This window comes from Cynocephalus volans, chromosome 12 (assembly GCF_027409185.1).
Source record: "Cynocephalus volans isolate mCynVol1 chromosome 12, mCynVol1.pri, whole genome shotgun sequence".
Classification (NCBI taxonomy): domain Eukaryota; kingdom Metazoa; phylum Chordata; class Mammalia; order Dermoptera; family Cynocephalidae; genus Cynocephalus; species Cynocephalus volans.
In genome coordinates, this window is record NC_084471.1 from 6,254,522 (window position 1) to 6,278,425 (window position 23,904).

The following is a 23,904-nucleotide window of genomic DNA, read 5'->3' on the forward strand; positions in this document are numbered from 1 at the left end:
AGAAATTGAAACAGAAAGAAATCTGTGGTCTGGACAGTGTCCACGGGCTCACCCCCCCCCTCCACCAAGGCCCCCAGCCACAGGCCCTGGGAACCTGCCCTCTCCAGGAGTGGGGAGGGGAGGCCCCTGGAAAGATGCTCATGGGGCCTGGCAGTGCAGACGTGAGCCTGGGAGCCGGACAGACACATTTTATTCTTCCCCTCCTGTCCCCATGGCCACCCCAGGCAGAGGGAAGACAGGCTGTTAGGCGAATCCTGGGGCAAGGTCATACACCCCAGGTCTCGCTGTGGCCTGAGGTGGGTGGGTGGGTGGCTGGGGAATGGACAGGTCTACTGCCTGGTTGTAGGCAGGATCCACCGGATTCACATTCTCTGTGGACAGGTGTGGACACTGGAGGGCTGGGGTGGGTGAGGAGGCAGGAGACAGAGGGGCAGGTCCCCGTCCACGCCACCAGGCTGCCCTGTGCACCAGGCGACGCTGGCTCAGATGGCCCCCAAATGGACCTGGACCGAGCAGGGTAGGCGGATGGTTTTTCCAACAAAGACTTGGAAATATAAAGTGACCAAGGCCAGAGACGAGGCCACCAGGGGACCGGCGAGGATGAGACAGAGTAGAAAAGTCTCACACGCACACACCATATGGATGTGCACACATGGGGGTCCGTGAAAACGCCAGGCCAGCCACGAGGCCCTCACACCACGCTCTGCCGGCCCCCGGCCCCCTCAAAGTCAGAAATGCCAGAGCTGCGGCCCCGGCCAAAGTCAATGAAAATTCCTTCGGAATCCGAGTCGACGGACTCCAGGATCTGGTCCACCAGGTTCTCGGGGCTGGAGGTGGGTGGGGAGCTGCGGGCTGGGCTCGGGCCCTGCTCGGGGGACTGGGTAGGTGGGTACAGTCTGCTGGGGCAGGGCCCCGTGTGGGGTGCTGGGGAGGACCTGAAGGTCACTGAAGGGCCCTGGCCGGGCGTGTCAGCAAAGCCCTGGGGCTCAGGACAGGACGTCATCTCGGAGACGGAGTGCCTGCGGATGCTGGTGCCGCCGGTCACCACGCCCTCAGCTTCATGCTCTGCCACGGGGTTCAGCAGCGGTGTGTTGTAGCTCTTGGAGCGCACCACTGGGTTCTTGGCCAGGATGTCCCCTGAGCGGGAGCGGCGCAGGAAGCGCTTCTCTGGAGAGAGACACAGCAGTCACAAGGGCATCTTGCACAGAGGCCAGGCCTATGGGCACTGCTGCCCCCCACCGCACACCTTGGCGCCTGCGTGCACCAGGCTCTACCTTTGGGCAGGTGCTACCTGTTGAGTGCCTAACTCTGCGTGCAGAGCAGTTGCAGGGTAAGGCCTGCTGATGTGGGTTCTGGGCCCAGCCCTGCAGACCCCTGCCTCATGTGAGAGGGACGTGGGTTTTTGGCCTCTGCTCGGATGGGTCCTCCTCTTCTTGGTCCCAGCCTCAGCCTGGCCAGCCAGGGCCTCATGTCAGCTGCCTGGGTCTGAATCTGCACCTTGCCAGGGACCTGTGTAAGACCCTGGGTAAATTACGTAATTTCCCTGTGCCTCGGTTTCCCTACCTGTGGAAGTCTGAAAATCTTGGCATTTGCTAGGTGCCCGCACTTCCCTAGGTAGACCTGGCCCCTGCCCTTGTGGGCTGGTGTCATGCGGGGGAGGGTAGCAGGCCTGCACAGGTGAGCCCCAAGGTCAGGTGGTGGTAATGCTGCAATGGAAGGTCAGGGCTGGGATTTTATTCCGAGTGTGGAGGAAGCCCATGACTGGGCAGTTGTAAATGGGCCTTGCTGGCCACCGTGTGGAGAGTAATAGACGACAGGGGGCAAGGGCACACTTGGGGACCCAGTTGGGAGACCCCTCCGGTCATGTGGGCAGGACACTGGGTGGAGGGCAGGTTTCAGGCTCCCACTCAGGACCCTACAGTTCCCCACAGTGGCCACCAGGTGGCAGGGCTGAGCGCAGCGAGCAGCTCAGGGGCCTTTCCTGGACTGGGAGGCGAGAAGGTCCCTCCTCGCCGGGGCTGGGTCCCATCATCCAGGGCCACATGGAGCCTGGGAGACACAAAGTTCTCCTCCAACTGCTGGTGCCCCTGCTTGAGCTGAGACACACCCAGTGGGCGGGCTTCATGCCAGCAGGTAGGCACAGCAGTTTCACTCCAGTTTAGGAGCACATTCCTGAGCACCTCTGGTACCACCGCTGTCCCCTCAACATAGGAGGCTCCTGTCCTTCAGCTCAGCGGTAGCCTTGGGGACGCACTGGTCTGCCTCCCCTGCTGGACCAGAGCCCGTGAGGGTGGGGCTTAGCCTCTGGGGCTGGCGTGTAGTAGGTGCTCAATGACATCGCTGAATGAACCAACAGGCCCTCCAGAGGAGTAACATGACTGGCTTCTGCTGGGCACGCCAGGCAGCCCCAGTACGCCCCCTCCATAGGGCTCAGCCCTGCCCACCCCCAAGCCCCGTCCCTCCTTCCCCACGTGTCCTCTGAGCCAGGATTTCTCTGCATGGTCAACTCCCGACTTCCACAGATGTGACGTCCTGGGCAGTGCAGGAGCCTCTGTGGGGCTTGTCACATCACAGTTCATGTTGTCTGTCCCTGGGTCCCCCATCTCCATGTGTCCAGCCCAGCATGCGGCAGGTCTGGTATAGGCTCAGGACAGGCTTGCTGTATAACTGAAAAGCTAATCCTGAGCGGGACCCTGGCTCTGCCATGATTTAGCTGTGGAGCCTCAGAGTACCCATCTGTTCACTAGTGGGTGGGGCTGGTGGTCATCCCTACCCCAGCCCAAGCCCAGGTGACCCCTACCCAGGATGCAGGAGTGGGTGAAAGGCCCCTCGCTGGAGTAGAGGCCATAGGTGCCCAGGTAGGGCGACACCACCTTCTGGATCAGTGTCTCCAGGCGCAGGTAGTCCTCAGTCACGCCCCTGGACTCATGCACCCCCTGCAAGAGAGCGAGGGAGGGTCCCACTTGAGCCTGCCAGCCCGAGACCCTCACCCTGCTGTTCCATCCATAGACAGCCTGTCCTCTGCCTTCCTCCTCCCTATTCCCAGGAGGACCACAGTGACCTCCCTTCCCAGCCCTCAGAACGGGTGGCCTGAGTCACCATGCTGCTCCAACACCCACCGTGGCAGCACACGGCAGCTGTTATGGTCTGGGAGACCATGATGCCTGTGGAAAAGGACCTGGAGGCCACATAAGGGGGGCATCCTGCACCCTCTACCCCTCAGAGGGGTCCCCTGTGCACTGGCATCCTAGAGGCTTGGGGAAGCCCCTCGGGAGATGCCAGGTGACCTCACCCACGGAGGGCCAGGCTTGCTCACCCGGGCTCTGGCACTCACCTCCTTGCTCTGGGAGCACTGTAGGTGGGAAAGGCTGCCCCACAGGGTCAGGCCCATCTGCAGAATCGCCCCCCAACATGTGCCCCACACGCTCCTTCCCGACCCCTCACTCAGGCTGCTTTCCCTGCCGGGTCTCATCTCCCTCCTCCAGAGTTTTAAAGGAATCACAGGCACCTCCGGTGTTATTAGAGCCAAAGTCTGAGAAATGAAGCCGCCACAGGACAGTCCCATCTCAGCCTTGCTCACTTAGCTGTGGGCTGACCCGGGGCAGAGGGCTGGACGTTTATTCAGTGCTTGCTGAATGCATGCATGAATGAATGAATGAGTGAAAGACCGTGGGCTTCAAGGGGCTGCCAGCAAGTTAAGGGACAAGAAACTCAGGTAAAATGTTAAGTGTCAAGCCAGCAAGAAGTGACACTGTTCTCAGTGCTGAGACAGGCCACTCCAAGGTAGGGGGTTGTGGGATTCCATGGGTGCCCTCGATAAGGTCACCCAGACTAACAGGGGGGATCCCACATTTCCCTGGACAGTCTCTGCCACAGCAGCAGAGGCTCGGATGGGATGACGATGGCCCCAGCTACTCTTACTAAGCTGCGCTGGGCATTTGTGAGCTTTGCGACATTTTCCCCATAACCTACATGAAGTCATGTCCCTCCCAGGTGCCGAAATGCAGGCCCTGGGGCTGGGTCATCTGTGTGCACTCGTACACAGCCGCTCAGTGAGATCAGAGCCCCGGTTTCTGGGACACTGCAAGAAGGAACTGAGATGCTGTGGGGGAGACACAGGGCACAGTAGGTCCTCCACACACACTGGCAGGCAGCTGTGATGTCAGATCCACTCGGGACTTGAAAAGTGGGGGCCAAGTTCACAGCCGACTAGGACAAGGTCGGAAGACAAGTTCATTGAAAGACTAGACAAGGCCACTCAGGGTGTGGGGCAGGGGCAGGGCAATGGTGGAGGTTTGTGGTGGCGGTGGTGGGGCATGATCTGGGGACAGAGGGGCCACACCCAGGAGGCTGCATGAGGGCAGTGACCAGCAGGGGGCAGCACCATCCCAGCCTCGGCCGCCACCCCAGGTGTTCACTGGATGAAGGTGTGACTTTCTCAGCAGCATCGGAATCCCAGCCCGTGCTGCCTGCCTTACATTTGCTTTCCCTCATTCTCCTCACACCTGCCCTGCCAAGAGGAGGTCTCTCAAGGCTCCCAGCTTAAACCCAGCCAGGTCTGACCTAAGAACTCTCATAATCCAACTAGCAGGGGGCGTCCTGCCTGGCTGCCAGGAGGACCACCGGCCTCCCACACAGTGCAGCCCAGCCCCGCCCCCTCGACCCTGCAAACCTCCACACGCAGCAGCCTCTTCCTTGCTCTGGAATCCTCACTGGGTGCCCTGTGCCCCCAGGACTGATCCCAGAGACCTTGGTTTTAAAGGATTTCCACGTGCATAGAGGGATTCAGAACGAGGAGGGCTTTGGAGCCTGTGAGAATCAGGATGAGGCCAGGATCCCACCCTTGTTAGCTCTGGGCAGACAGGACTCTATTTCCCCACCTGCAAAATCAGGTGACTGACGGTGCCTATGCTGTCCTGTGACAGTGAGATGAGCCAGCAAGCTGTAAGGTGCTGGGGAAGCAGCAGGGTGCAGAGGATGCTGCATGGCTGGTGGCTGTCATTCCCGCTTCTGGGGCAGCTACCCCTCCCTGCAGCTGCCGTGGATGTGGCTGCTAAGAGCTCTCGGGTCCCCTCCTAGCTGTCTTGGCTGATGAGCGCCACCTGGACAGAGATGTCTGGAACCATTCGTGTGTGTGTGTGTAGGTGGGGGAACCCACGGCCCCAGTGACTGACTGATAAGGGTTAGTTAGCATCAAGGCCCAGCCCCCATAGGCAACCATGGGATCAGGTGGAAGTGAGTTCTCCCCTGAACCCACAGCTTTTTCTGGCTCCTTCCTGGCCTCACTCTCTTACGGGTCCCCATCTGTAAGTCATGTGCCCTCAAATCCCCGTCTCAGGCTCTGCCTCTGAAAAGCCTGATCCCAGACACACCATGGGTGCCTGTGCCTGACCTCGGCCCACCGACGCCCCGACACTGTGACGAGCACCCCCTCGTCCTCCCCACCTGCAGCACCAGCAGCATCTGTACAATGGCAGGGGGAACGCGAGCATGGGCGCGGGCCAGCGCATCCTCCAGCTTCACGCTGAGGGTGATGGTGTTCCGGAAGTGCAGCAGGGCCAGCTGGCGCACTGACGGCTCCTTGCCCTGTGGACACAGAAGGCACCGCTGTCACGAGTAGCTTTGCGCCCTCCCCGCCCCCATTCTGGGGCCTGACACGGGAATGGACCTGTGGGCCTTCAGACCCCTCCACCCTGTCTCCCCCAGATGACCCCTGCCCCAAGGAGAGAAGAACCCTTCTGCTTCCCCTAGCAAGGGAGAGGTCACTGTCACACACAGAGCCTCCACTATGTGCCAGCTGGCTGGCCTACCGGCTCCAGGTTTAGAGGCAGGGTGATGTCCTCATCTGCATTTTGTAGGAGTGGAAACAGGTTCTCTGAGGTCCAGGGATGTGCCCAGGCTCAGGCAGCCATAAAGGCAGCAAGGGGCAAAGCACGTATGCCCACCCAGCCAGCAGCCTGCTAGCCTAGAATCAGGCCAGGGCTCCCTGCCCCTCGCTGCCCACGCTCAGCTGCTCACCTGCACGGGGTAGAAGATGGCCTGCAGCGTGGGCAGCACGTCACTGAAGAAAAAGTCCCAGGTCTCCGCCAGCGCATCCAGCAGCTTCTGTCCTGTGGGCACAGACAGCCATCACCGCCCATCCTGAATGGCTCACCCAGGATGGCAGGAGGACATGAGAGCTGAGGGTTTGGGCTCAGGGCCTGAGAGATGCCTGCCCGAGGCCGATGCCCAGCTCTGCCATTTGGCAGCTTGTGGCCTGTGGCCTGCTAACCTTGGCCTCCCCATTTGTAAAACAGGCCAGTCTCCTGGAGCTGGCGGCATGGAAAGGGACTACACCATGGGGTGCTTGCAGAGTTTGTGCTGGGAAATGCCAGCAGCCACTACCGTCTCTTGTCATGCAGTAGCCAACACAGGTGCACCCCGCACAGTTCAGCGACAGCCTAGTCTCATCACTCTTAATGGCTCTGCCAGGTGCCTGAGGAATTCACCCTCCCACTCACCAGCCTGTCCATTCTTCCGTCCCTCCGACTGACATTTGCAAAGCACCCCCTCTGTGCCAGGCCTGATGCCAGGCACTGGGGACCCAGCCAAGCCCCAAACAGCCCCAGACCTATCACATGACAGGGAAGCAGGACACTGAACAGCAATTATGAGGACAGCAGTGAGGGGTGACCTCCACTGAGCAGGCAAAGGGACCAAGCCACCGAGAGGAGGGGTACCACAGCTAGCCACCCTGGCTGCAGTCTCAGTCTTCCCCCTCAAGGGCCCAGGGCCATCCCGCTCCAGGCTGCCTTTGGTGAGGTCTGGGGAGCCAGGGAGATCATGTCCAACAGCCGCACCACACAAGGCAGGAGGAGAGGAGAAAGGGTGGAGGATTAGACAGGGAGGGCTTCCTGGAGGAGGTGATGTCTGGGCTGGATACAGGGGATGGGCTTGCCAGACTGATGGCATGGGGGGCACATCTTGGCATGTGAACCTCTAAAGCAGATATGTGAAAAGCCCTGTGGCACCTCTGCCAGCCCTGGGAGGAGTGCTGCCATCCACCGGGTGGGCAGCCCTTGGGGGACGGGGACAGCTGAGGTCCCCCAAGCTGGCTCTGGGCTCCACTGTGAGATGCAATGTGCGGAACCCTTGGCTGTTTTGCCTGCACTGAGCAGAGCTAGAAGGAAGGGCTGCTGGGTCCAAGGGAGGGCAGACACTGGCACGCATCGAGGGCACTGGGAATGGAGCCTGGCCAGTAGCAGCCCCAGGGGGCCCAGGACAGCCTGGCCTGTGTGTGGTCCATCTGCTGCCCCCTGCTGTACTCCCGGCTCCCTGGGTGGCCCACACCTGGCTCCGTGGGTGTCGGGAGTGGGCAGGAATGCCTGGGACGGCGGATGCTTGCTGCCCTGCGGAACTGCTGCACACAAAGTCCCTTCAGTTCCCTGCCACCATTGCGGCAGGAAGAAAGGCAGCTCAGTGCCCTGGGCCGGTCGTGAGGTGGCTCTGGGCACCGGCTAGGCCAGCATTCTGCTAAGCGCAGGCGATTCTCCAGCCCACGGGGAGGAAATGCTACGGAAAGCAGAGGTTGTAAAACACATATTCCAAGCCCCGGGCAGAGCCACACGCTGACCAAGGGGCCAGTAAGGATAGCCTTGTCTGCTGGCCGGGTTCTCTGCCAGGGACTGTCATCTGGGAGCACTGGGTGTGTTGGGGGTTACAGAGTTGGATGGCATGGAGTTGAAGCCCCCTCTGCACTTCGCTGTGGGACCTCAGAGAAGTTCCTCAAGTTGAGTCTCAGTGGTACCCTCTGTAAAATGGGTGGATAAACACCCCACAAGGGCAGGGATGAAATAGGATCAGTTTTGCTGCTGACATGACATGGGGGATGTGCAGGTGGCTGTGCCTGGGCTCAGACCGGCTGTGGCAGGCGCTGACACTCCGCATGCAGCCAGCCCATGTGGGGCCGTGGCTGGATCTCACCCTGAGGGCGGTCAGCATCGTCTATCTCTCTCTCTTCCTTTACTCAGTCCATGAGTGCTGCGGGTGATGTGCAGGCCCCGGAAGAGGAACAAACTGGGTTGACCCCTGGCTCAAACGTCACAGCTCAGGGAGACCCACGGTCAGTGATGACCACGGGGTGTTAGTAAAGGCCACGAGCAGGGCTCTGGTGGAGCGGAGGCCAAGGGTGTGTGGCAGGGGACGGCCATGGCACAGACATGGAGACAAGTGTGCAAAGGCCACTGGTGGCACAGTTTGTCACATGACCTATGCCAGGTTCAAGCTCCTGGTGGACAAGAGATGGCAGATGCCAGGGCGTGCAGCCGGCAGACCACAGGCCCCCCTCAGAGGAGCTGCCAGGGGGCTGCAGCTGGAGCCCATCAGACCACAGACGAGACGCAGCCCAGCCTCCGCCCTTCCCAGGCCTTCCCGCCGCCCCAGGGCTGTTCCTCCATGCTGTCCATTTCCTGGAATTGCCCTGCTGGGAGGCTGAAGTCCAAGGCCTCGCAGGAGGCTGGAGAGAATGGGCAGGCGGCCAGGTCCAGGGGCTGCTGCCCCATATGGGGTCCACCTCCCTCCGCCCCCTCTGGCACAGTCATGGGCTGAAGGCGTGTTTGGCCACAGGGAGCAGTCTCAAGGTGAAGGGCTCTCATTGGGACCCAGACGGGTGTGGGTAGGACGGGGAGGCTCCTGAGGCTGCCGTGAGGGGGGTCAAGTGGGTTACTGTCCCCACTGCATGGGGGCTAAAGGGGCCAGACATCCTTCTGAACAGAACACATTCTGAGGCCCTACTCAAGGGCCACTGCCTCCGGGCAGCCCTCCCTGCCTGCCAACGTAGAGTTAACCCTCCCTTCCAAAGGGCTTCCCTTTGCCCTAATATTCATGACATTGGACTGTCACCATCTGGTCCATGTCTGTGTTCCAAATGGGCTGTGAGTCCCTACAGGGCAGGGTCTGGGTCCCCTCCATCTCCAGGTCCTCAGAGGCCACCTGGAGCCTGGCATGTAGTGAGTACTCATGGGGATGGAACCCATCCAGCCGCACAGTACTAAGATGGGGACACTGAGGCCAGAGAGGAAATGATGAGTCTGTGGCCTCATGGAGCCTTACTGGAGGCTGGGGCCCCTGACTCCCAGCCTGGAGCTCCGTGCCTGTCCCTGAGTCCCAGGGAGGTTGGATGGGGCTGGCAAGGCAGAGGGGCATGCTGAACCCCCAGGTGGTGCTCCCCAGGGCTGCCCTCTGCCCCTTCTGCTGGGCAGGCACTCCCACTGGGAGGCCCTGGCTGCTTCAGGCACAGCTCCATAAGGACACACAAAACTCCCCTTCTCCAACAATCCCCAGTGCTCCTGGGCTGGAGCTGGTGGGAGGGTGGCCGGTGCCTGCACCGCCGGATTGTGCTGAGTCAGGAGAGGGGTGTGGGAGGGCATCTTCCTCAGGTGCCAAATGTTCATGGCTCTGTCCTGCTGTCTTAGATGCTGCCTCCTCCAGGAAGCCATCCCAGATCCCGGCCTGCCTGTGCCTCCCTGCCTGGTCTGATGGTTCTCACAGCCCTTCTCATGCTCCTGGCCTTGGTTGGTCCCACCCAATGTGCACAGTGGAGTGAGAAAGGAACACAGGACACGCGGCTCCAAGTTCACATGGAGCACACCAGGCCCCCAGGCCTCAGTCTGCTCCTCTGTGAAATGGGCTAACATCCCTTCTTTCAAGGGTCAGAGTGAGGCCTTGAGGAGGAAGCTGGAGCAGCAGAAGGAAGAGTGTGGGCTCAAGAGCCGCTGCCTGCTTTGTACCCTAGCTCTGCCACATGGCAGCCGTGTGGCCTGGGGGAGATACTGACCCTCTCTGTGCCTCGGTTTCCCCATATGTTCAGTGATGATAACAATGGTGCCTCCTTCACAGGGCTGCTGGGGATGAAATGAGGTAGCAGATGTAAAGTACTCAGGACAGACTAGCACAGTGAGCACACGCCCTGCGCCTCGCACAGGCAGGCCCTCGCAAAGGAGGCTTGGTGTGAGATGCGCCCTCCCGTCATCTGGTCTTTCCTTAGGCCAATTCACTACTGCAAGGAAGCACTTCCTGGCAGGCGGTCCCGGCTCTCTGCCCACGTGCTGAGGCCCAACCCGGGCAGGGAGGCCAGCTGGGACCTCGGGGGCCTACAGGAGGGCAAAGGGTGTGGAGTCAGGCAGACCTGGGTTCGGGTCCTGCCTCCGCCCTTCATCTATAGCGTGGCCAAGGACAACATACCTGTCATCACTGTTGTCCCCAATTGGGAACAATGACCCGAAGGGCTTCATTTAGTGGGTGTGAGCATTAAAAGAGAAAACTCACCTGAACACCCATCGCCAAGCTCAGGACAGCGGCTCCCTCAAGGCACGGCCCGCTGCCCCTGCCCCTTCCTTTCTGAGTACCAGGGACTTTGTCCTAAACCAGTTCTCTGATCCTCAAAGGCCCTGACGGGGGTTCTCACAGGCCACTGGGCGGGATTCACCAAGGCCAGAGGGTGCGACGGGCAGTGAGGAGGAACAGGGGCTTTCTCCTTGACAACTCACAGCTTTCCTGGGCTCCAACAAGGCTGGGGGGCAGACTCTCTCCTCAAGGTCCCCTCAGGCACGTATCTTGGCCCTGTTGCCCCTGGGGCTGTTTCTGGCCCTTCCAAGCCATCCTGACCAGAGAGCCACGCCTCCCACCCAGAGCCCCGAGAGGCCCAGGCAGGGCTGTAATTCTCAGCACGCACACCTGCTGTGCCACTGTCCTGTGGCACCAACCACCATGCCCAGCAAGCCAAACAGCCATGCCAGCACGTGGCTTGGCCCTGCACATGGTCTTAGCCACGGGACCACCAGACTCACCCTCGTAGAAGCGGATCTTGTCCCGAAGGATCACCATGCCTTTCGTCAGCAGCTGGTTCTGAAGGTAAACACAGAGGTGCTGTTGCTGCCCTGTGGGTGCCCCAGGGTGTCCTGGCTGGCGGCAGGGCCCCCAAGAGTCCACCCACAAGCAGCCAAGGCCCAGAGAGGACAAGCAACTCGCCGAGGTCCCACAGCCCACCTGCTGCATGGCTTGAACCTCAGCTTACCCTGGGAGGCAACTACTGACCCCCTCTGGGGTTGTCACAAGACAGGAGGGTCTGCAGGGACATCCTCTGAGACAGGCCGAGCCTGGAGCCTCCTGCACTGGGCTGAGCCAGGCAGGTGGGCTGCCTTGTACATCCCACGATGAAGGAGGAGGACTTGGAAGAAGAGGGGGGCTAGCTGCTGAGGCCTGGCCTGCTGGCCACCATCACACCCCACGGGCCCTGTGCACACCGCCTGGGGCATCTCGACTGAGAATGAAACCATGGGACAGCAAGACTCACAACAGCCAAAAGGTGGCAACAACCCATGTGTCTAGCAACAGACAAATGGACAAACAGAATGTGGTCTCTCCATACAATGGAACACTATTTGGCCATGTAAAGGAATGAGGTACTGAGTCATGCTGCAACGTGGACAAACCTTGAAAACATGATGCTCAGTGAAAGAAACCAGACTCACAAGGCCACCTACTGTGTGATTCCATGGATATGAAATGTCCAGAATAGACAAATGCACAGACACAGGAAGCAGGGTGGTGGCTGCTGCTGGCTGGGGAGGGCGGGGATGGGGAGCGATTGCTAACGGGCATAGGGTGTCTTTTTTGGCGTAATGAAAAAGTTCCAGAATTAGAGGTGACGGTGGTACAACTTTATGAATAAATACACTAAAAACCACTGAATTATATGCTTTAAGTAAGTGAATAGTATAGTATATGAATTTCACTTCAATGAAGCTGTTAAATAATTTAAAAACCTCTAAAACTGGGCAGGCCATTAGCTCAGGGGGTAGACGTGCTGCTGACACACCAAGGTCCAGGTCTGACCCTGTACTGGCCAGCCGCCAAAAAACCAAGAAAACCCCAAATAAATGAAAACCCCTAAAACCATATGACATGAGGAACCACAGGCCCATCCTCACCCCACCCACTGGGCAAGGGGGCACTTGCTCTGGGCCTGCATGAGAAGCCCTGCGGTGCACAGGGCCCCAGCCCCTCCCAGGCTGTGTGATCCTGGGCCAGTCACTTCAGCTCTTTGAGCCCCAGGTCCCGTGTACTCATTGACTGCACAGGTCTGTTGGCCACACAGGGCACACAAATGTTATGTGCCTGGGACATAGGCCTTGGGTGACGCTGATGCCACGACTATGACCGTCACCATGTGGCCCATGGCACTGGGCTGTGCTCATGGCACAAAATGATGTCTATGAACATTCTGGGAGGGGCGGAGGGACGACTGCGGGTCCAACCATGTGCCAGGCACAAGGCTATGATTTCACCTGCATCTTATCATTTAACCTTTATGACAATCTGCGTTGGTTAGATGGGTAAACTGAGTCACAGAGAGGCACTTCTTCTGAACCCCAGGCAGACAGCCGTGGAGCCAGTGCTCCATGCCCACTGAGACCAGGTGACCCTGTCCTTTCTGGATAGCTCAGGAAGCACACCCAGCCTGGCTGGAGAGCAAAGCCCACCCACCTGCAGGTACTCCGTGAAGAAAGACCCCAGCTCCGTCTTCAGCAGCTGCCTGTGGGCAGGAGGGGAGATGAGACTGAGTCAGAGATCACATGGTGCTGGCATGGGGGTAACCTGGTGGCCGGGGTGGGGGCCTCCCAGGCAGCAGGAGACCAATCGCTCAGCCCAACAACACGAGGGTGGACAAGTCCCACTGACCCAGTGGTGAAGGGGCTGATTGCACGTCCAGCACATCCCCCCACCCATTTCACAGAAGAGGAAGTGGAGGGGTCCCAAGAGGGAAAATGAATGCTGCTGTGCCTCGTACTTTCTCGAGCAGACACCTGGCAGGGCTGGGCCTCCAACACCTGCCCAAATCCCAGAGCCTGCAGACGCCCACAGCTCCGTCTCCCTCCCCCTGCAGAGCGTCTTCCCAAGTGTTTCCTCCTTTACTCCAGAGAAGCTCCTTCAGTCTTCACCGACCCAGTGGCAGGCATTGATTGGGGTTCCCCTTCTACAGGGGAGGCAAGAGAGGCCCAGAGAAACCAAGTGAATGGTCCAAGGCCACACAGGACACAAGAGTGAGAATCTGAACCTTGTCCTTTACACTCAATGCTGATAGTTCCTCCCACTGCACCTCCCGGGGCTGACAGAAGGGAGAGTGTCACATTCCACGCCAACCACAGATTAAAGACACACAGGCGCTGTCAGTGTTAAGGACCAAGACTCAACCTCACCAATAGTCTTTATGTTCTGAACCAAATACAGCAGAAATCTTAATTTTTTTGGTTGTTATTCCCATTAGGAAAACTTCCTCGCAAGTCCTGAATTACAGACAGTCTTCACTTTGCATGGTTCCGATATACACACATTTCTGTTCCCATGGTTTAGTTAAATAACACTAGTCACCTAACAGCACAGTCCAAATTTCAGTCCCCATAGCACATGAGCATCAAGTACGGTATCTGCTGCTAGCTCCCCAGCCCACGAATCACAATATAGGTAACAGATGTGCATGATGATCAGTGACCAATCACACCACGTCCTTCAAAGCTGGCCTGTGATTGGTCCCTTAGCACCTACTGTGCAGTTCATGTGCAGACAGCAAAGCACGTAGTTGTGCTGCCTCTTGGTCTCCCAGCGATAAATCCACACGAGGGTCTATAAAAATGGGTAAGCGAAAGAGGAATTGGCCAAAAGATGAAAGTGCCAGCAAACAAATAAATAGTGGTGATTCTCTGAACAGGCTCTGACAGGAAAACACTGTTCAAACTACTCTTGATAAGTTTTACTTACTTTTTCTTTTTCTTTTTCTTTTATTCTCTTGATAAGTTTTTTATAAAGAAATAAAACACTTCTCAATGTTCCTAGTGTTTTAAATTACAGTGAACTAAATAAATATTCATTTTACTATCTTTCTCATTTCTCTATACATTTATACCCAACAGAGAGCTTTTAATGTTCTGACAAAAGTTTTTAAAGATCTGGAACCATCATAATTTCCCCATGGATTACTAAACTCGGTTTGTACAATTTCAACATGCAGTCATTTTGAAGGCTCTGGACTGCTGTGCAGAGAGGACTGGCTGGATTTCTCAAAGGCAACACATTGAAGAAAAAGCCCAAATAGGGCTTGCTTTCTGTGGGGCTTTTTTGTCCTTCCCACTCTACACCTGGCCACCAGGAGTCAGAGGGTGACAAAGTCAAATGCTCTCTTAATCTTGGATTTGGGAGCAGGCAGTGGTGACAATAAACTTCCCCCACACCCAGTGAGTGGTGCTCTGTCCTCAGAGGCCCTTTTGGGGCAGCTACACTTTATTTTACTGGCGGAGCTGTAGGCTAGACCCCAGGTCAGGGCTGGCTGCCCCCACCAACCCTATGGGGACTAAAACCTGGGAGCTAAGTGAAGCCCAGAGAGGTCGGGTGGTCTGGGCCAGGGTGACCAGCACTCCGGTCGCTGTGAGGGGGGTGGGTTCTGCATCCTGGTTATCACTGAGCTTGGGGCTTTGGGCGGTACCTGCAGGTGCAGGTGTATGAGGAGGAACAATAACATTTCCCAAGCAGCTCTCGGGGGCACAGCCAAGCAGGGCTAGCCACAGACCTCCTTTCACAATGACCTGACAGGTGGTGTCAGTGTCCCTGTTTTACGGACAAGGAGACCGAGGTTCAGATAAACAGAGCACCTGTGTAGTGCCAACCCTGGGGCCCATCCCTGCACCCCTGGCTGACAGCTTCTCTTAGCAGCAGGACCGACTTCAGGCTCAGTGTCCTCCCTCACACAACTGTGAAATCAGCCGCAGTGGAGCCAACAGGGCTGAAATTCACGGCATGCCAACAGTGGGTACGAAGTGCTGACCTATATAAGAGACGAGGGTGCCCAAATGACCCTGCTTGGTCACCCCCTGCTCCAGCAGTCCCTCCACCTTCTCCTGCTGCCCCTTGGGAACAGCCATCTGATCCTTCAAGGACCAGGCAATGACCTTGATTTGGTGGAGTGAGCCCCACGTCCAGGCAGTGTCCACCTCAAGGTCACCACGTGCATTACCCAAAGTGCCATTCGGGACATGGCCAGAGAGCAAGAGCAAAGGTGAGAGAGGAAGGTCTCTGTGAAGGCCCCAGGCTGAGCACGGTGAGTCCCCATGGCACCTCAGGGCTGAAAGACAAGCCCCAACGCTTGCACGACACCGTGTAACGCTGGGCAAGCCCCTCCTCTGCCTGAGCCTCAGCATGCTCCTCTGTGGCCTGAGATATGCCTGAATGCAGAGCAGAAGGGTCCCAGGGGTCAATGGGGATCATATAGGTAGCAGGTGCTCAGTAAAGCCTTCCTTGTCCTCTCCTGTGCCTGGGGTTAGTGATGCAGGTGTGAATGCTGATGAATGCATGAATGCCTCTGTCAGGGCCAAGAAGCCCCTCTATGCCATCAGGCTGGAAAACTGGGAGTGGTTCTCACGGATCCCTGCCTCGGGCGGCTCTGTGCCACTGCTGGCCACCCCGCCCCGGGGCTCCCGTGCCTCCTCTGACACTGCCTTTCAATCAGCAGCTCACACTAAATGGACTCAGACCACTCTTTTCTTGGGCAGGGGTGAGGGCACCGTGGCTGAGCGTTCTCCAGTTTGCCCACTGACTATTGTGGCTGCTGATGGGGCACAAACGCAGCCTCCGGAAGAAAGAAGGCCCTGACGCTGCACAGAGCAGCATCACATTTGTGCTGACCATGACCTGATGGTTGAGTGGCCAGTTTGTGCCTCACCACATCTGGCCAGGAGTACTGCCGACGGCCTTCTGGTCAACCTCCAAAGCATTCACACAGTAGGTACTCACAGTGAATGCTAAATGCATGCATGAGTGACTTCCACCTGGCAGCCAGTGGTGCCCTGGGATCACTCCTGGGTCACCCTGCTTCCTGACCCATGAGCACAGATGTTCCAAACAGGGTAGAGGGTTACACATACTAACTCAAGCCATGCAAAATCCCTACAAGGCAGGAACCACACTCATTCCACAGATGGGAAAACTGAGGCTCTGGGAGAGCATGTGATGAGGTCAAAGGTCAGGCCAGGGAAAGCAAGGTGGGCTCCCTAGTCCTATGGATTGAAACAGACATCCCTCCTACAGGATACTAGGAAGGGTCTGCCCAACCTGGCAGGGGACAACTAGGCATTGGGGGAAACAAAACTAAGGTCGCTTAAACCAAGGAGCACCTCCGCCCCCAGTGGGACAGGCTGACAAGTTATGGGCACAGCTACCAGGCCTGAGGTGAGCCCACCATGGACTCTCTAACAGCAGGGAGGGAGAACCCACTCTAAGGGGAGCCCCAGGCCAGCCCGTGCATACTGGGAATAAAGAGATCCCACCCAAGAGAAGAAGAGGGGCTGTGGATGGCTTCAAGCAGCAGCACAGACCCCACAGCCTCAAAGTGCAGCAGTGGAGTCCCAGGACATGGGACTGCAGCAAATCCCAGGCCCTGTGGGGGAGGAGAGGACAGCCAGGCTGTCACCTGAGATTCAGCCTCAGGACGGATGGGCGGGAAGGGGCTGGAGGATCCCAAGACAGCAGCCATGGGTGCCCCACCCGGAGGGGCCTGCTGGTTCCTGTCAGGGGCTGAGCCAGCAGAACCTGGTGCTGGAGCTGGGCAGGGGTGGACCATCTACGACTCAGCCAGGAGTCCAGGAGGAGGCAGGAGAGGCCTCGCAGTGACCAGAACAGGTGGTTCGAGCTCCTGCCCACAAACTCCTGTACCACCCTGGGGACTCACCCACATGCTTCTCACAATCCAAGGCAGATCAGGAGCAGTCACACCAGATGCTAGAAAGAGGCTGCCCCAACTGATGCCCTGGCAGCACTCTGCAGAGATAGGATGGCACGAGACCAGAGGGCAGAGCAGCCTGGCCACTGAGCACAGGGAGAACGGCCTCGATGGCAGAGCACCACAAGGGCACCTGGGCTGCATACTAAGAAGGTGGGTGCTGTGGATTGAAGAAATTGTGTCCCCCAAAGTTCGTATATTAGAAGCTTAATCCCCACTGTAACTGCTGAGGGTAGGAAATCCTATTATGGTCATTAGAAGGTGGGGCCTTGATGAGGTGACTGGATTGTAGGACTGTGCAGTAGTGAATGGATTAGTAATGGTGGTCAGGGGCGTGGTTCTGAGGGCTTTGGAAGAAGAGCACGTTGTGCTGTGCTCACATTGGCAACACATATTCTAAAACTGGAACAATAAGAGAAGATTAGCATGTCCCCTGCGCAGGGATGACACGCAAATTTGTGAAGTGTTCCATATTTAAAAAATAAATAGGGCCAGCCTGTGGCTCACTTCAGAGAGCGTGGTGCTGACAACACCAAGTCAAGGGTTAAGATCCCCTTACTGGTCATCTTTTCAAAAAATAAGTAAGTAAGTAAGTAAGTAAAACTAAAAGGAGGCACGTGAGAGTCTTTCTCTCTCTCTGCTCCACCATTTACTTCCTGTGAGACTGCTGGGTCACTGTTGCCACCACCAAGACCCTCACCAGATGTGTTCCCTGGACTCTGGACTTCCCAGCCTCTGAAACGGTAAGCAATAAATTTCATTTTCTTACAAACTACCCAGTTCCAGGTATTTTGTTATAAGCAACAGAAATGGACTAAGACAGTTAGTCACATGATGTGTCCTTCACGGACAATGCCATCCAGAAACATCAACATAAAAAGAGGCTTGGGTCCTTAAGTAGGCAGCCTTCTGCTACCCAGAGTTGACTTACTCTCTATGATTTCTATCTGTAAAAACTATTATGCAAACTGTGTTCATACCTGTACCTTAGAAGAAAGGTTATCAAAGGAAGCAATCCAGAAAGACGGCTAAATAGACAACTGGACTTCATCAAAATTAAAAACTTGTGCTTCAAAGGACACTATCAAGAAAGTGAAAAGATTTGCAAATCACTATGTGGTAAGAGTCTAGATCCAAAGTACAGAAAGAATTCTTACAACTCATCAATAAAAAGACATAATCCAATTAAAAATGGGCAAAGAATGTGAACAGACATTCTTCCAAAGAAGATGTACATGAAAAGCCCAGATGCACATGAAAACATGCTCAGCATCATTAGCCATCAGGGAAATGCAAATCAAAACCACATTGAGGTACCATTCACAGCCACTAGTATTGTCAGAGTCAAAAAACCAGAAAATAACAAGTGTTGGTGAGAATGTACAGAAATTGACCCCCCCACCCCCGCTCATGTGCTGCTGGTGGGAGCGTGAAATGGTGCAGCTGCCGTGCAAGAGCTGGGCGGCTCCTGGAGTAGTTCACTGCAGCCTGACCGCGTGACCTGGCGATTCAGCTCCTAAGAGAAGTGGGAAAACAGGTCCACGCAGTCTTGTACACTGATGTCCACAGCAGCACTATTAACAAAGGCAAAAAGTGGAAACAACCCAAATGGCCACCAACAGATGAGCGGATAAACAAAATGGTGTGTTTTCCACAAAATGGAATGTTATTCAGCCATAAGCAGGAATAAGCCCTGACACGTGCTGCAGCATGGGTGAGCCTTGAAAGCATTACACTGAGAAGCCAGACACCAAAGGCCACCTACTGTGTGACTTCACTTATGTGATATGTCCAGAATAGGCAAATCCATGGAGAAAGAAAGTTGACGGGGATCTGCCAGGGCTGGGGGAGGGGGTAATGGAGAGTGACCGCTAATGGGCTTTCTTTCTGGAAGTAGTGATGGTTGTACAACCTGTGAATATGCTAAAACCACTGAATTGTACACTTTAAAAGGATAATTTTATGGTATGTGAGTTTTATCTCTCTCACCCCCCTCCCCACAGCCACACACACAGCCAGATGTCAGAGTCCCCAGTTGCTATTCACCATCCTGGGCCTCACCCCCTAACCCATGCCTGGGCACGGATGAGGGACTCTCACTAACCAGCCTTAAGAACTGAGGAGGAACATTCAGATGCTGGTGTAATCAATGACTCCAGTCAAAGGCTCTCTCATGGGATCAGAGCTAGTGACCAATTACAGATTTAATGCATAATTAACTTCATTTAATTTAATGTGGCCACAAATTTAATGTCGTGGAGAAGAGCTAAGATGGGGATGAGGAGTAGTTCTGAAGGACCCACAGGCCTGGAGTCAGGATCCTGCTCCACTCGCTAGTCCTGTGACTGCAAGTGACCCGCTCAACTGCTCTGTGCCTCAGTTTCCTCATCTGTAAGATGGACACAGTAAGGAGCCTGCCCCTCAGGGCTGGAGTGAACAGCAGATGGGTTTGAGGCGTGGAGAACTGTTGGCCCAAGACTGGCACAGAGCAAGGCCTCAGTAAAAAGACCCTGTTACTATTACTTAAAGCTTCCTGGCATCTAATTTTGGACTGGCTCAAAAGACGATGCCCCAAGTAACGTCGAGGCCATCGAGGATTCACCCTTACATAAGGGCCTGTTCATCTCTGCCACACGGCGGGGGTTCCCATGGGTGAGAAGCTGGCCCTGTCCTGCTTCCTCTTGGATTCCCGCCTCGAATAACAAGGGGGAGGTTTAACTGCCTCTTTTTCCCAGACATCCTTTTGACACAGGGGCAGAGGAGCAAGGGTCAGGGTAGGAAGGAAACGCCTCCTCGTAGCAGCTGTGTGACTCTGGCAAGTCTCCCGACCTCTCTGAGCTTCAGCCTTCGCCACTACAAACTGCCTCCCAGGGCGCTCGTCCGTCCCCGGCTACTTCAGAGCCTCTCATTTCCCGGCTGCTAGTGGGAAATGAGGGGCACTTGGCCGGCTGTAATTGCTTTTCCGGGAATGACACTCCGGTCATCAGGCAGGTGGGTCCTTCCTCTTTAACAGAATAAATATCCTTCATGATGTTCAACACCAGCTGGGAATGAGGGCGTACCTCAAGCCCCTGTCCCAGCTCCACCCTGTGTCCCCGTGAAGCACATCCTCAGGAGGGGTGGGGGCGCAGGCCCGCCAGGCCTGTAAGTGGCTGGTGGAGGTCAAGGCCCTGCAGAGCTGGGGAGACCAAGTCCTGGCCCAGTGGCCACTGCCTAACACAAGCCTTGCCCTCCTGCTGGTGGCTGGCCTCTAAGGGTGGAGCCCAGCGTGGCCGGTGGCTCAGGGGCCTGGCTGGGACCTCCCACTCTGGGCAGAGCCCTCCCCGCCACTGACAGACCCAGGCCCAACGGGGGACCGGCGGGCACTCACCGGACGCCTTCGTTGAGGCTGAAGAGCTCCTGGTCAGGCAGCCCCTTGCGCTGGAAGACAGCAATCACCCCGTCGTGGATGCTGTGCATGGAGGGAAGAGGAACATAGCTGTCCAGAGGCCCCGAGACCCCTCCCCACTGCCCGCCAAGACCTCCCTGCCTCCTCTCTCCCGCCAGCCCCTCCAGCTCTGAGCAAGGAATGGGGAATGCCTGTCCTTCCTCTTAGAGCACAGGTCCTAGAGGGCAGGGATCGGCAGTCCCTGCAGGACCCTGTCCACACCCCCATTCAGACCCCAAGACCCTGCACCTCCTGCCCTGGCCTCCCGGGACCCAGGCCTGTGTCACCAGGAAGCTCCTATGCATCCCACACACCCGCACTCACTCTGCGCCCAAACTCTGTTTCCTCTCCTGCGCTCCTAAACCCTCCATGCCCAGGCCAGAAACCGGGAGACACCCTCCGATTATCCAAGTCCTGCTGAGCTTTGCCTGCTCTACATCTGTTGTCTCTGGTCCCTTCCCCACCTCCGTGGCCACCCCCGAATTCAGGCCCATCATGGTGTTCCTACACAGCAGCGGTGTCACCTCGAGCTTTCACATTCAGGCCAGAGCGAGTGCAAATGGTGCCGGTCTGATTATCTTTCCCACCCTGCTGACCAAAACCCTCTGAAGCAGGGGATGGTGAACATTACTGCAAAGGGCCAGGGACTAAATCTCCCAGGCTTTGCAGGCCATCCGGGCTCTGTTGCAACTACTCAACTTTGCTGTTGTGGTGTGAAGGCAGCTGTAGACAACACACAAAGAAATGTGCGTGGCTGTATTCCAATAAAACTTTATTTACAAAAACAGGTAGCAGGCCAGATTTAGCCCATAGGCCAGAGCTTGCAGACCCCTCCTCTAAAGCCTTCCGAATCACCACAAGATTCAAGATGCCCTTGAGCTGGCCCCTGCTAACCTGTCTGAGCACTGGACACCCTGTGTTAACTGCACCCAGTTCCACTGGGGAAGGTGCCATGGCCCACAGGACCTTTGCACATGCTCCATCTTCTGCTTGTTTTCCCTGCCCCTCCCCCACTTCTACCCACTCAGTTCCTCCCTTCGGATTACAGGCCATCATGGGCTTTCACAGCATTTGTCAGTGTGTATATGATTATTTGATTAACTTGTCTTCACCACTATGTACAGATTTTGAGAGGGCAGGGCCTGTGTTGTTCGTGACTGTGTGCCCAGTCTCCGGCTCAAAGGAAGAGCTTGATAAGTATTGAGGAAAACTTCATCCTCACCTTCCAAATCCACTCAGTCTTGAAGTCTAACCCATTTCTACCTCCTAGGTCTCTCTACACACCCTTCCCTTGCTCGCCTAGACTTCTGATTACACCAGCCCACCTCCTACCTCCCCACTGCACCCACCCTCCAGAGTCACTTCCTTGCTGAGGGCTCTGTGAGGTGGCCACTGCCCTCAGATATGGCCCAAGGTCCTGCCCATGGCATTCCAGGCTCCTCCAGACATGGCCCCTCCCCACACTCCCAGGCACCCTGAGCTCTAACCACACAGAGTACTGGACCCTCCAGACAGTGCCACGTCTCTGGGTCTTGGTACCCATTGCCCTTCCTGCCTGGAAGACGCTTCTCCTCCCTGTCCACTAGGCAAGCAGCTATTCATCTCGGGGCCTTGACTCAGAGGCCACCACCTCCAAGAAGCCCTCCGGCCTGCTCCCATCCCATGCAGAGTTGCACACAAGCACTCTGCTGATTCACCTTCCTGTTAGTTCCCACCGCCAGCCACAAGTTCCCAGGGTGAGAACCAGGTCTGGGTGGCACGCTGCCTTCCACCCAGGGCCAGCTGATCTAAAGCTCACACCACAGACCAGCAGCTACGCTTCTCAGCTTGGAGGGGACAGCTGGCTACATGCTGCCACCCACACCGTGGAGCAGGCAGCAGCCACTGTGCTTCTCGTATTCTTGTCTGCTTTCATTAATTCCACCTTTTCCTGGGACTGGCTGCCCATTTTGCAGATGAGGAAACCAAGGCCCAGAGAGGCTAAGACCTCTGCCAGAGACCACAGAGCTAGCGAGTTGGACCGCTGTGCTTGCCAACAGCTGCTCCCTCCCCAGGCAGCATCCCCACATGGAGGTCTGGGCAGGGCTTCCTGTCTCTGTGCCCCAGAGAAGGCAGGGCAGGGCAGGGCAGAGGCCTCACAGGCCTTGCATCCCAGATTTGTCAAGGAGGCTCTGAGCAGTGCAGGATCATGCCCAGCTTCCACAGCTGGTTCCTGACCCAGCCAGGCCAGAGGCTGAGGCCCAGCTTCGTCCAGGAGTTACCCTCGGCTTCTCAGCAGCTGCTTCGCTGGCTAAGATGTGCTGGACGCACATCATCTGACCGGTGGTGCCAACTACCCAGGGCTCTGGTGTCAGAACACTCCTTATTTGCGTGCCCAGGGATGTGTGTTCTCTAAGTCCTGCTTGTCTGTAACATGGAAATCACGAGAGTGCCACCCCGCAGGCTGCTGTAAGGAGCAGGTGCCTGGCCCAGGGTGGGAGCTCACTGTGTGCTCACAGACCCAGCCCCACAAAATTGTCACAACAAAGCTGCCCCCCCTCTTTTTTTTGCAGACCCTCCAACTTTTATTACAAAAAAGAACATGATCCCAGCCCAATTTTCCAACAAAATCCACCTACTCCAAGTTTGATTTGGTCAGGGCCTTGCTCCTCATTTACAGACTAAATCCCACTGGGAGTCTACCGGCTGTTAGGAAGCCAGCTGTCCCACAGCAGCCACTATCCTGAATCTCAACAGCTGAACTCTCTCCTGGCCCTGTGAGCACTGTGGGGTAGGACGTGGTGGAGACAGGGCTGGGCCAGCCCCACCCATCCCTGGGCGCTGGAGGAGCCTCAGGGGGTGTGGCGGGTGGGGACGTTCCTGCTCGGGGGGCCCTGGATGGAGGTCCCATTGTCTGAATCCAGAAGTAGCAGAGGTGCCAGCAAGGCCAAAGGCCCTGAGGCAGGAGGGAGCTAGAAGGAGCCAGTGCGGGGGGGGGGGGGGGGGGGGCCTTTGGGGCTCAGAGCGGCCCCCAGGGGTGCTCCTGTTCTCAGGGACCAGTCCTTACAGCTTCTCTGTCCTTCCTGCTCTTCCATTCACCTTCTGGAGGGACCCTGCCCACTCTGGTACCCCTGCACAGAGGTGACCCTACACCAAAGTGTCTCTGGACAGAGTCCCTGATCTGCCTGAGGCCCTCTGGGGTCTGGCGCCCACACCCTGTCACTTGCATCCCTCCGCCCAGCTTGAGCTGCCCTGGCTTCTCCTGCTCCTTCAAGGAACTGCATCCTCCTGCCTCAGGGCCTGTCCTTGCTGCTTTCTCCACCTGTCCTTGGGAAGCCTCCCGTGACCCCCAGGTCAGACCCATCCTCCCTCCCACACACACGATCTTTTTTTTCAGGGAGGAGAGATCTATTTGGCTTCCTATTAAACCTCTCTTCCCCCCACCCCTACCTCACATGGGCGCAGCACAGAGAAAGGCCCAAAGAGGACCCCTCACGAATGAGCTGACGCCCTTGGATTCGGCCAACACAGGCATCTGAGCATCTCCTGGGCTCTTCGCCTGCGACGTTCTCCTGTCACACTCTCCATCCCCACCCCTCCCCAACCTCCTGCCCTTGGGTGGACCCTGAACTTCTTCCTCCAGCCCCCGCTTGGGCCAAGGTGCAGGCCTGGGTTTGAATCCCAGCTGTAC

The 23,904-nt window shown here is 57.0% G+C and overlaps 1 protein-coding gene and 1 non-coding gene across 2 annotated transcripts in view; one reads left to right on the forward strand and one right to left on the reverse strand.

The window, feature by feature from the left end:
- Positions 1-213: 213 nt before the first annotated feature.
- The window catches only part of PRR5 (proline rich 5), a 30,991-nt gene continuing 7,300 nt past the window's right edge, over positions 214-23,904 (reverse strand). The window contains exons 2-8 of the mRNA XM_063074953.1: positions 20,178-20,258; positions 12,526-12,574; positions 10,827-10,884; positions 6,019-6,110; positions 5,446-5,586; positions 2,801-2,936; positions 214-1,167 (exon numbers count right to left, since the gene is read on the reverse strand). Coding sequence (XP_062931023.1) covers positions 692-1,167; positions 2,801-2,936; positions 5,446-5,586; positions 6,019-6,110; positions 10,827-10,884; positions 12,526-12,574; positions 20,178-20,258 — 1,033 coding nt within the window. The 3' untranslated portion in view covers positions 214-691. The remainder of the gene's footprint in view (positions 1,168-2,800; positions 2,937-5,445; positions 5,587-6,018; positions 6,111-10,826; positions 10,885-12,525; positions 12,575-20,177; positions 20,259-23,904) is intronic.
- Positions 17,180-17,285, forward strand: LOC134361378 (U6 spliceosomal RNA). Its single transcript, XR_010021408.1, has one exon. It is a non-coding gene; the product is annotated as a U6 spliceosomal RNA (small nuclear RNA).